The 12,872-nt window shown below is 28.9% G+C and overlaps 1 protein-coding gene across 1 annotated transcript in view; it reads left to right on the top strand.

Moving 5' to 3' along the window:
• The window catches only part of LOC106458692 (amphiphysin-like), a 39,771-nt gene that overhangs the window by 18,002 nt on the left and 8,897 nt on the right, over positions 1-12,872 (top strand). The window contains exons 6-10 of the mRNA XM_022384967.1: positions 1,157-1,248; positions 1,526-1,637; positions 3,257-3,342; positions 6,156-6,332; positions 12,667-12,770. Of these exons, the coding sequence (XP_022240675.1) occupies positions 1,157-1,248; positions 1,526-1,637; positions 3,257-3,342; positions 6,156-6,332; positions 12,667-12,770 (571 nt within the window). The remainder of the gene's footprint in view (positions 1-1,156; positions 1,249-1,525; positions 1,638-3,256; positions 3,343-6,155; positions 6,333-12,666; positions 12,771-12,872) is intronic.

The raw sequence follows: 12,872 nt of genomic DNA, 5'->3' as shown, positions 1-12,872 counted from the left end.
ATATATATGACCATCTGTGTTTTTATAAGACTTATAAGAACACTTATACAAATAGCTCTTTTATAATACCAATTACATTTATTTACCTTTAAATTCATTACATTTCTTGAGACTTTGATAGACATGCATAATGACAAAAGCTTGGAACAAGACATTAATGAAAGTATGGAATAGAAAAATATTTCAGTTGGTTTTTGAAAGTCCACTTATAATTTGGTTGTGACTTGGAGTAGTGTCTCACATGAAAGCTGAACTAGATAAGTTTCTCAAACTTTTCACTTTAATCTATGTTGAAGCTGTAAAACAGCTGCAAAATTTTAATAAGAAGATTTAAAAGAACAGAATACATGAAGATAAATAAAATTTTATATCATAATAGCAATAAGTTTTTGTACATTAAATGTTAAAAGAAAGAACATTTACAAGTTGTAAATCAATCAGAATTGTATAAGAGTGTCGTATCGAGGTAAAATTCTTACTGGTATTTGTATACTGATATCATTCTAAAGAATTTCAGGACTCATCAAAAACTTTGAGTGCAAAATAATTATACCAACTATTGTTCTACTATTAAAGTTGTGTCCCATTTACCAAAATATCCGTTAAGATAAATTTATGAGATAAAAATGATGAGGTGTTATATACTGCTTAAAATTTTGTTTTTATGCATATAAAATTTTGAATATTTATAACTTCATTTTTTTTTTTTACTGATTACAAGTGTTATTGGAATTGCACAGTGCATGTTGATGATACATATAAAATAATTAAAATATAAATATTACAAATGTTTCTATCTTATACCCTAACGCACTTACCTTGATTTGCATGACACCCCCTGCTGTCACATGCAATATTTATATTGGTAGAGTTTTTTTTTATGTTCTTAATTATTCTTCATTTGGTAAAACTATTGCAACACTCCTAGCAACTTGCCATAACACACAGTTTGGAAACTACTGCATTAAACTGAGTATGTTTGTAATTTTATTGTTCTAATGCCTTGATTTCACTCGCATAAAATTATTTGAAGAACTTGACAGGAATACAAAGTAAATTTCATTTTCATTATTAAACCTTGTAAATCCAGTTATTTTTTATATTAGTATCAGAATTGTTAGTTTATAGGAACTCTAAGGAAATTATGTCATTTCAGAGTCTGGAGCTGCTAACTGAAGACTTTTGTACAAAACTTAATGATCAGGTGTCCACGCCTCTCAACTCCTACATGAATCAGTTCCCTGAAATGCGAGTGAGTTTTTCTGTTAAACACAATTTATCTGCTGTAAATAAATTCAGCAAGATCTGTTATTACTTTATAATTTTTATTTTAGAATATATAGGGTGTTAATTTTTTTTATGGTAGTTTTTGTTTTAATCTTTACTTCGAATGTTACAAAATTATTTGAAGTTCCTTGGGTTATCCATAAAACCTAGTTATATTTTTATATAGACATCGATATTTTGTAAGGTTTCACAGACATTTTAGTCATTTTATTTTAACAAACATATTTTAATATCACAGTCAAAAAATAGCCAAACGAAATAGAAAAGTGGTCGACTATGATAGCAGCAGGCACAGTTTAGAAGCTATAATTCACTCTTCTAAGAAAAGAGATGAAATGAAAATAGCAAAGGTAGGTTAATCATTTAGAGCATTTATGTGGAGTCTTTTACTTATTAGAGCATTAATAAAAAAGTGTTATCTTATTAAGTATTTATTTTATTTTTACTGAATTTATGTGTCTACTTTTTTTGGACAGAATTGAAATCTAAGTTTAAATTTTTTTGCTACGATTACACCTATGTAATTTGTCTAACAACTTATTATAAGATTTAGGTAATCAAGGGAGTATAACATGGATGTAACATCTTTGGTCAAAATTGTGTAAGCAGATAATTTCTGTTAAATTACTTGCTGCATTTAAAGTTATTTATGTATATTTCTTTAAATAAAGGTCCTTAATTTTTTTGTGTGTGTGTGTGTGTGAAACTTTTAAAGTTCGATACTTTTAAAATTGTTGGTGGGTTTTAGCTAACAATATTTATTAAAGAACTATCCAGTCTGTTGAGCAGAAATGACCCAGTTTAAAGTCTTTTTGTTGAACTCGTACAAACAAATAAAAAAACTCACATTATCAAATGTTTTGCAAAATGGACTTAGCTAGAAAATATTTGGTGAGTAAGTAACAAAAACATCCAGTGACAAAGCTCCGTCAGTACTGTTGGTAATTTATACAACATGAAATGGTGAAAAAATACAGGAATGATCTTGTTTAATTAAAATTAAGGTTTTTTTAGATAAGAAAATGTAAAAAATAAATAAAAAGATAAGCATATCATTATGAAATAGAGAAAAACATACAGTTCATGTATATAATTTAAATATTCAAAATTGTTTAGAAGAATATGCCAGTAAATTCTAGTATTGTTTAGAAAAGCTAAAGTGTATTATTGTATATCAGGCTAAGCATATAACTTGTTTCATATTACTTTGCTTTATATTTTAATTGCTTATCTAAACATTAATTTTAATAAAGAGCATTTTATTGTATAATATTTGGTACATATTTGTAGCCACAATTGAATTATTTTTTCTGAAAAAATTATGCATGGCTCATCTGCTCTTGCTATATGTTAGGTTTTTTATTGTGTGCTTACTGTTAGAAGAAATTGTGTATATTCAAACAGTAGTTTAGAAATCCTCTTAACTAGATTTGTAGATTTTGTCTACTATTGTCTACTTAAGTTACTTGTATGTGTTTTTCAGAAAACAGATAGTTTGTTTAATCTTAGTTTCTTTATGAAGTTGATATGAATGAATGAATAAATTTCAGCTTCTAACCTTTGATCACTCCTCAGTTTTTATTATTCTGTAAATGTTTGTTTTGGGGGAAAGTACATAGACTATTTGTTAATTTAATCTTCTAGGTCTGTAATAATTGTGTATAATATTTGGTTGTTTGCAGTAAACCAAGCTTCTACATTCCAGAAGGAAGGTTCAGTCCATATTTGAAACTATATGCCAAAGTTAAAATTTTGTGTTTAAACCATTTACTGTAATTTATTCAAATTATTAGTTATTTTATCATTTTAGTTCTTACAATTCAGGCTGGCTTCACTTGTACAGGAACAGTTAGCAATTGGATGTGTAGAGTTTTTTTTACAGTTTTTTCCATACATTGAAATACCGCCCTGTTTTAGTGTGTTAGAACAAAAACTATTTCATAATATTTCCAAAAATTGATTTATTTAGGCAAGAGAGAACCTTGATGAGGCCAAGCGTTTATATGAAGTTCTTAACAAAGAACTACACGATGAGCTACCAGCATTATACGACAGGTGAGTCTTAAGTTTAGCATAAATTTCATATTACAATTAGAAAGTAATGAGTGTCAAAGAATTTCTTGATGTGTCCTGGATTCAAGAGTATATATCTTTTAATTATATGGTTTGTAATTTTATTTTTGCACTCATGGTTTTAGTTTTTATTCCAACGTAAAATATTGAGCATTACTGCACTAGAAGTATTTAATTATCAAGATTTTTGCATCATAAATGTTTTGTCAGACACGTTCCAAAAGAAGTGGTGTGTGTAGATACCATTAAATTAATAAATATGGCACCAAAATGATGTTATTGGGAACCATTAAGATTTTCACAAGTAATAAACAAGTTTTGAACTGTATCATACCACATGACTTTCTTTATCTATATTATATTATATGGTATTGGTTACATAAACCCCAACAAAAACAAATTTTTCATTTGACATTGTATTTCAAATGCTCATAAATTTTAGATGAGGAAATGTGAGGTAAAATATGAAATTTTACATCACTTTTCCTCAATCTGTATCTAAAATTCATTATAAAAAGAATGCCATTCTTTTACAGTCTCAATGTTATGGTTGATTGCAGTGAAAATAGAATTCATTTTATGTCAATTAGATAAACGTAGTTTGTAACCTTGGACATCATAAAGTAGAACTAACAGTTGTATAAATCAATGTCTGTTAGCCGTGTCAAGGAGCATAACTGACAATGATTTATATAACTATTAGTTGCTCATTGTCAGAGCTATTTTTTATATATCATCACACATCTTGATTCTAAGAAAATCTGTATTTCACTTTTTTACTGCTCACACAGCTTTTTTCATTCTTTACCATATTGTGTAGCAGTTCAAAATTGGCTCATTTGTAGGATTCATGTCTGTTTAGAAAATTCTTGCATGTATTTGCACATGCTTGATAATTTGTTATTAATGAAACTTCTTTGAAATATTCTGTTTGTGGCCTGTTTCTTCATGATCTTTGTGAACTTTTGGCTTTGGTGTTTGTGCTTATCAGTTTGTTTTCTCATCATTCCTGATTATTAACCTTTTGTTTGTTACAGAGATTCACCTTTTAAGGCTACTGTTTCAATTTGTGGTCTTATTTTCTTTATTCCTGCATTGAAACTATCAGTTGATATAGCAAATGTAAATGTAACCACTAGATTCTTGTGGGATATATGCCCATCTGACCCATGATCTTACTCAGTAGTATGATTTTTTTAAGAGATATTCTTGGTAATTTTCATTTTGGATATTTATTCTTTTATGAATCTTCTATGTTAAGTGTTTTTATCAGCTAATATATACGTTGGTTCACTATATTTATACTAGTTAAAAAATAGTTTTTATGCTTATTTCTTGTTCTTAATTTTGCCTGTATACTGTAATATTTTTAAACCATGTTGTTGGACCACCTAGTGTTAAAAAGCTTAGTTATTGGGTATTCAAACCAACTACAAGCATGAGAATTAATGTATTTGATAATTGTTGCAGAACCTACTAAAATGGAATACAAATCAATTGTTGTTGTTTTTTTAAAACAACTGAATCAGCTGGTCTTGGTAATGTTAATGTATATTAGTTAGAGAGGTCCCCTAAACTAATAATCATCTAAAATTTATAATGGGTTCCATGAAACTATAGTATTGGCTACAAACTTTAAAGCAAATTTTGCCTATCCAGAACCTGATACAGATAAAATAGCATGTTTTCTATAGTTATAGTTCAGATAAACATGCATACATGTTTGAAAAATCTAAGAAACTGTTGTGAAAAAGTATTATTTGACTATCAGAATGTATTACCTTTGAATGAGTGTAAAATCTTCAGACTTGTGATACAATCCCTGAAATATTAAATTGGCTTGGCTTGATATCTAAAAGTGTTTTCATTTCTGTTGTTTGATTTAAAAAAAAAATGTAAGATTCGAAATGGTAAATGAAGTTCTAACCAGTATATAGCATCAGGTTTTCTCAAAATACTCCTTAATCTATTTGTCTGTTTCTTATAAAGTACAAACTATTGGGATATCTGTGGTGTGCCCGCTACAAATATTGAAACCAGAATTTTATCATTATAAGTCCTCAGATTTACTGCTTGGCCACTTGAGGGATCCATTTTGTGTTTTGATAGATTCAGTCAGTTTTCAATGAAACCTCATCTTAATTAGTTAGAATATTCACTGGTTATTATAGTATGTTAGATTACCTATTTTCACAATTATTTAACTTTCAATCATTCTTTATTTGATGTTTCCCTAATGCCAAATCGTGAGAGGTGTAAACTTCTTAGTCATTTTAACAAGGTTATTGAAATTTGTACATGTAATACACCATTTTAAATATATCATATTTTATATTACAGTGTAATGTGCATGCAGATTTTTACATACATGTAACTCGTTATAATTATTTACATACAATAACATTTCATATCTTGAATAGCAAATATTAAACTAAACTGTTTAAAATACAGATAAAATCTTAAGTTGGACAAAGTACAGGAACTTTTGATGCAGTTTTTTATGTGTTAGTTCTTTTGAGCGCAATGTCTCAAAATTTCCTCTGATTCTGTATACTTCAAGATGTTATATTCTTCTGAAGTTAAAATTCATAAAGTGCAACCATTAGCTTCAAGCAATTTATACTCTGCTAGCATTTCATTTTTATTGTTAAATTTTTGTATTCAGGTAATGTTTCAAACTTTTGAGTAGTTTTGTCCTGATTAGGTATGTATAATGTATGTGCACATTAAACAAAACTTGGTTATCTGTGTCTCTCTTTTTAAATCCTTTGTCTTTTATTACATTTTTCCTCCAGCCGTATCGCATTCTTAGTATCAAACCTTCAGTCTTTATTCTCAGCCGAATCTGTCTTCCATGGAGAGTGCACGAAGGTGCATACACAGCTTAGTGATATGATGGAGAGGTTGGGGACGGAGTATCATAAGGGTAGTTACAAATCACGCAAGTCTAGGAAAATACACACTGCAAAAAAGTAAGTAACTTGCTTTTTTTTTTGCCTGCAATATGTGTTTTTTGTTTCGTTTGTGTCACCAATTTTGTGTCACAGATTTCCACAATTTTTATTTTTTTTTGCTCTTCTAAGAAACGGACATAGTTATTAGAAAAGATATGTATATGAGAGACATCTTTTAACTTTCTGTATGAAATGGGTCAAATTGACCCATCTTGGAAGTGTGAAACTTTACGTACTGTAACTTGTAACTCTGGACTTAGGTATAGCTTCCATATTGCTTAGAGCAATGACTTTTTACTCAACACAGAACAAGCTTTTCATCTAAAATATTGTCTTTAACCACCAAATATAAACATACAGTGTTATGATACCTGTACATTAAAATATGCTGTTTGTATTGGTTATAAACATGTCTATTAGACAAGAAAACTTGGTGTGGATAATTGACTTGAAATATATGAAAAGATGAGAGGGGCTTCTCTAGTGGATTTCAAAATACATATCATCATTACGTATAGTTTGTGTTTCTGGTTGGTTGTAAACTACTGCAGCCTATTTTTGAAAATTCTGAATCTAAAATGAGTTATATAACACAGAAAAGTGAAGATTGAGAATTTTTTTAACATTTCCTTTTGAAAAATGGCAGTTAAGACTTGGATAATATGATTTGAATTATAAACTATGTTTTGATGCCAAGTGTTAATAGGGACACAAAACCAAATGAATATAAAACCACCCGAAAAGCCAGAAGCAAGTTTTAATTATTATTGTAAGATTGGTTCCAGCTAGTTCAGAATCTTACAAAAAAAATAACATGGTTTAAAAATCAAAGAATAAAAAAAAGTCTCTTGCATTAACTCTGTTTATGGGCTAGGTTATTTTGACTGAACTTGTTATCACCATGTAACCATGAATCTATATATACATAGTATGTATATATATATATATATATATATATATACTATGACTCTGAATGTACTAAGTGTGTCTTTATGAAATTTGGTAAGTTTTAGTAAACATTACTTACAACTCCGTTACACACAAAAAATAATTTTTTGATAAAGTATTTTTACTAAAGATCTATCTGTAAATTTATGAAGCATTAACTGAGTCAGGTTGTCAGAATAAACATGATTTTCATACAAAGTATAAAAATACTTTTCTTTATCCAACAATTTTCATATTGCATAACCTCTGGAATGCTCCAAATGAATGCCAAAGTTTTTTTTTCAGTAAAACTTTGTATTTATTGTTAATTTTCTCTAACCTAATAACTGTAGAGAAATCAAATAAAAAAATTGAAAAATTTGAATTAAAATTAGTGCTTTTTTTTTCTTTAGAATGACTGTAAATTGTAACAGACAGTTACAATTATTTCAATATCATTCACCCCTGTGAGTTTTTCACAACAGCCGACCCACCCCAGTTCGAAAAAAGACAAAAAGTACTAAATTAAAATACAAAATTCCTTATTATGACTTGTATATATACATAATAAAATTAATACAACATAAAATAAACAAAACCCCTGGGTGAACCAATCGCTCTGTTGAAAAGCACTAGTTGAAACAACTAATCAGGTTACAGTCCCATAACACAGTTACCTTAAGTTGGTCTCATGAACTTTTTTGTCTACAATAGATTTTTAATTTTTACCAATTAGTTACCCCTATTAAAAATGTAACAATGAATAAAAAATATGTATATTGGAAAACACAAAGTTTTGAACTTAGAGTTGAACCCTATTTGAAGAACTTGTACTCAAATGTACATCCTTAGCACTAGTTTTTTCAACCAATTTTTGGTTCTCTACAAAATCATTAATGTTTCTTTCAAACATGCATTTTATAATGCAAATAATATTTCAGTTACCAGAATAGAATATTCCAAAACTTATTTAAACCAATCAATATGGGTAGATAAAAGTACAGGTCATGAATTTTTTACAAAGTTTCATTCAAAACGTAATTAAACTGCTGTATTATCAGTTTATATACTAATAAACTTGGCATTGAAATGTAGTTAAACCAAATTTTTATGTTATGTAAGTTTTGATTTCTCATTTCAAAAGGAAACATTAAAAAACTATGTCTTGTCTGTTTAAAGTGACATTTGTTTGATCCAACATGCCCATTTTTATTTATTCATCACCCCTCCATAATGTCCTGAGTTTAACATAAATTACTCATTATAATGTAGATCAGGGGTTCTCAACCTTTATGCTACCATTGAACCCTTATTCGAAAATTCATTTGCAATAGAACCCTATCGTACACACACACACGTAAGAGAAACACGTTATATGTATTATATTATTATTGCAGGTGAAATTGAAACATAACATCAGATTAAATATTAAATTTGATATTATATACGTTTGAATTTTTACTTTTATAAATAAAAATATTTAAAAACAACTTCAATCTCCCCTAGTGTGAGAATTGTGACATCTTGTTCTCTAGTCATTGCCTCTTTAATTTATTTACCTCCCTGCTGAGAACTAAAATATTTGACATAAAATAGTCTCTATAATACTGTTTTGCTGATGTTTTAGAAAATTTTTATATCCTTCAACTTTATTTTTTTTAAAGAGCAATCCCAGAAAAATTCAGACCCCTCCTCTCACATACTCTCTTTGACAATTTGCTAATAGGTTTCTTTGACATCCACCCTCATTATATTTATAACCAATAGAAAGCGTAGATTTCAACTGGTTGATTGCCATATTTTTTTATCACTCAGAGAGCCAGAAAAATTGTGACAGTTACAGAACAGTCTCAGCTTTTTTTTTTATATTACTACCATTACACATTTTGTTCTTGCAGAACTCCTGAAACCAGTCCACATACCCTTAGGGTTCTGTGGAACCCAGGTTGAGAAACCCTGATATAGATACATAGTGTTATATTTATAGCTTTCAATCTTTGTTTATATAAATATAAAGCAGAGAGTCAAACCCACTTACTATGCCCTCCTGTCACATCCTCTCTTTCACAAATTGCCAATAATTCTCTCTGTTGTTTGCTGTTACGTCATTTATAATGAATCGGAAGACAAATTTTTAATTTAATGAATGATGTATATTGCTACCTTGTTCTTAGTATGGATTTTTAAATATTTTGCCTACATATTTAAAGTTGCTACCACTGAGTTCAGATCAAACAGGAACTATTTTAAGACACTTATGCCTCAGTTAGAAAGCCAGTTAAATTACAGAAGTAATAGGCCATTGTTTGTTTTGTACATATTATTACTATTATGTTCTTAAATGTGTATTTCAAATAGATAAATATTTTAGTTATTTGTAATATTGTTATAAAGAACTAAGGTTAGGTTTCATCAGAAGGAAACATCAAAAAACCAAGAGGACAAATGTAAATAAATATTTCCCATTTTTATATATCTTTTTTATTTATAAAAGTAAGTAAATTGTAAAATTAGAAACATTAGGTTAGATAATGAAAAAAAAAACAAGACGGAATCCTCAATAACTGTGGCGCTTGAAATTCTTTAAAACAGGATTAGAGTAAATTAATCGGAGACTCCCCCTTTTTTTTTATTAGCTATATTTTTGTGTACTAGCAATACCAAGCATGGGGGTGCACGTGTACCTGATTCGATCTTATTACTCATCAGGATCTCTACCAGCCTATCCTCATATTGAAATTCTTTAAGGCACAACTAGAGTAAATTAATCTATGAGACCTTGGTCATGGTCAAATACATCATTGAAAGGATTTGACCCCCTGAGTCCAAAACTTTAATTAGATCTCAAATCAGTCAAGAGATGATGGAGCTATGACCTAAAACCTTGAAAGAAACCCGGAGCCATTCTATGAGCTGCTATGTCACGGCTAATAATTAGATTTTTCCTTGAGGCATGCTTGTGAGTAGGTCTTGGATTATGTTGGTCAATGCCATATCTTGAGCTGTGTTTGCCATTTGATTTACAGCTTGTATCGTGAGACTATTTGTTAAACATGGCTCAAAGAGCAAAACAATAAAATTAAACAAGAACAGGTGACTGATACAAGTCTTAAACTGTTTGGGATAAATGTAATTTTCTGTTGCAATCTGCAGTCATTATAGAAAGAAAAAAGGGTAATTTAGAATTAGTTAAAATTTTTTGTGGTGGTTACAAAGTTAGTCAAGTCAATTGAGGCCATACAGCATTAAAGTAGAGAAAATAACAGAAGTTCTAGAGGTAAAGCAGATGAAAATTGAAAGATGAAAAAAATTATTTGTAATCTTAACATGAAGATAACCTTGCACTCAGACTCAACATATTCACAGGTAAATCTTTAACAAGAATACTTAAGTCAGTTTTTTTTTTTTTTTTTTGGGGGTACAAAAGACTTGTAGTGTTTACTAAAAGCTTGCCTGATTTTGAGAATATGCAATTATTACATTAAATGATATATTATGTATACTTTTCTGGTTGCATAGTTGTTGCAAGGTTGGTCAAAATGACTGAGCTTGTTTAAAGAGACAGTTAACAGGCTTTTTAACTTAAGTTATAAATGGGTTTTAAAAAATTCTCAGAGCATAAAAACCCAATTTTATACAATAAGACTGAGGCTAAATAGCTACTTAAAGGTGGCAAAACAAAATAACCATATAAAGAATCTTGTAAATAGCTTTTTATCATCTAAGTAAAGCAAGATTTATATTTTGGCTTACCAATATCTATATTATGTTTCTTCCACACATTAAAAAAAATTCAGAGATGAAACTTATTCAATAAAAAAGGTTTTATTTATTCAATTTTATACATAAATTTATTTTCTTTAATTGCAACTTTAACATTTCAGGTTGATTTCAGCATTCTCCAAATGTAAACATTAGTGTTTGGGAATTTCCTGGATTTTTTCTGAGCATAATATAGCATTACTTTGGTTTTCACCATTTGATATAATTGCTTGTATCTGAGCTTTGAGAAGCCATGGGCTAGTGATGTAAACTGATAGTGAAAGTTCTTTTTCTGCTATTTTCAACTGTATAAACCAGTATATCTTCCAGTCTAGTCGAGACTCTTGTAATATTGGAATTAAATGATAAAAGGTTAATTGGTGATATATTGCTCGAAGAAAGGCACTTCTGAACAATTTCTTCCACAGTTACAGTTCTGATACTTTTTTAAAGCATGCTTTATTATTTTGAACTTCATACCAGTTATGATGTTGCAGTATGATAGGAAAAGACATGTTTCTGTGGAAGAAGATGATATTTAATTTTTTTAATTGCAAGTTTTATTTTGGGTTGATTTCAGTTTGGTTTGATCATTTTACAACTGATCATTTCAGGTTGTTTCGCTGACAAATCTGTTCGTTTGTTAGGTTTTATGGGCCTAAGTGAATAACTGTTTGAATGACATGTAAAGTGAAATATATATAAATAACCAGTTCAAAATAAAGATGAAATTGACAGTTTTATAAAATACAAACTTTATTGGGAAGTTTTACAACAAAGGTACTCATTACTTACCGCTTCTTAAAAAAGCATATCACAGTGAAATTTTTTTGATGTTTCAAAACTGTGAATTCATAGAAATACAACATAACATATTTTAGTTAGCAGAAGTTACATAATCTATAGAAAGTTAATGTCAAGTTTTAAACAATTTCATCCAGAAGTTTTTTTTTTTTTTCAAAGCACTCTGTTATTTAAAAGTTAATGTATAGCTTTACATTGTAATTGTTGATTAGAGACATAAACTGATATTCATAATAAAAAATAAAACAGTCATATACATAGTTTATCTGCTTGGCTAACTCTACTAATAATTTCTTTAGGGCTGACTGTGAATCTGAGGATTCATGGTTCATGTCCCCATTGCTACATGGGCCATGGATGTACTGTAAGTGTGACTGTTAAATCCCACTATTTTGTTAGACAAGAGTTGGTGGCAGGTGCTGTTGACTATCAGTTCAAAATAAGGGGAGCTATGGACAGCTAAGCCTTGTATAACTTCACATGAAATTTGAAACAAGCATCAAATATATACTTGTATTTCTGTATATTTTGATATTACAAAAACTTTAAAGCTTAACCAAAATATGCTAAGATATTCTAAAAGAGGAAATCCACTTTAAAAAACCCAGTTAAGACCAGATTTTAAGTAATTATTCTCCATAAAAGTGCAAATTATATGCTATAAGATATCAACTTCATCTAATCTTTTCATTTTCATTCAAGTATAAATGTCATTTGTAAATTTCAATACATCAAATGTGTAAACTTCAACAAGCATAGTAGATTTTTTAATTATCTAACTCAAGAAAGCATCATCATAGACTTCATACATTCTGTACAATATGTGAAAATGATATTCATTTGTACAAATTTTTCACAGTGAAATTGATGCAAGACAGTATGAAGAAATAGAATTCAAGAGAAATTCCTTAGAGAAGCAAAAAAATGCTTCCTTGAATGTTCCGGTTTCATCTGAGAAGAAAGGTAGTTTAAGTATAATCTCTTGTAAACTTTTTGTTTTATGTGTGTGTGTTGTAGACGTAGCCAAATTTTATATGTGTATATATATATATATATATATAATGT

Source organism: Limulus polyphemus, unplaced genomic scaffold, assembly GCF_000517525.1.
Source record: "Limulus polyphemus unplaced genomic scaffold, Limulus_polyphemus-2.1.2 Scaffold501, whole genome shotgun sequence".
In the NCBI taxonomy this organism is placed as follows: domain Eukaryota; kingdom Metazoa; phylum Arthropoda; class Merostomata; order Xiphosura; family Limulidae; genus Limulus; species Limulus polyphemus.
Note: the sequence above shows the minus strand (reverse complement) of the source record. Positions and strands in the feature narration are given on the sequence as shown.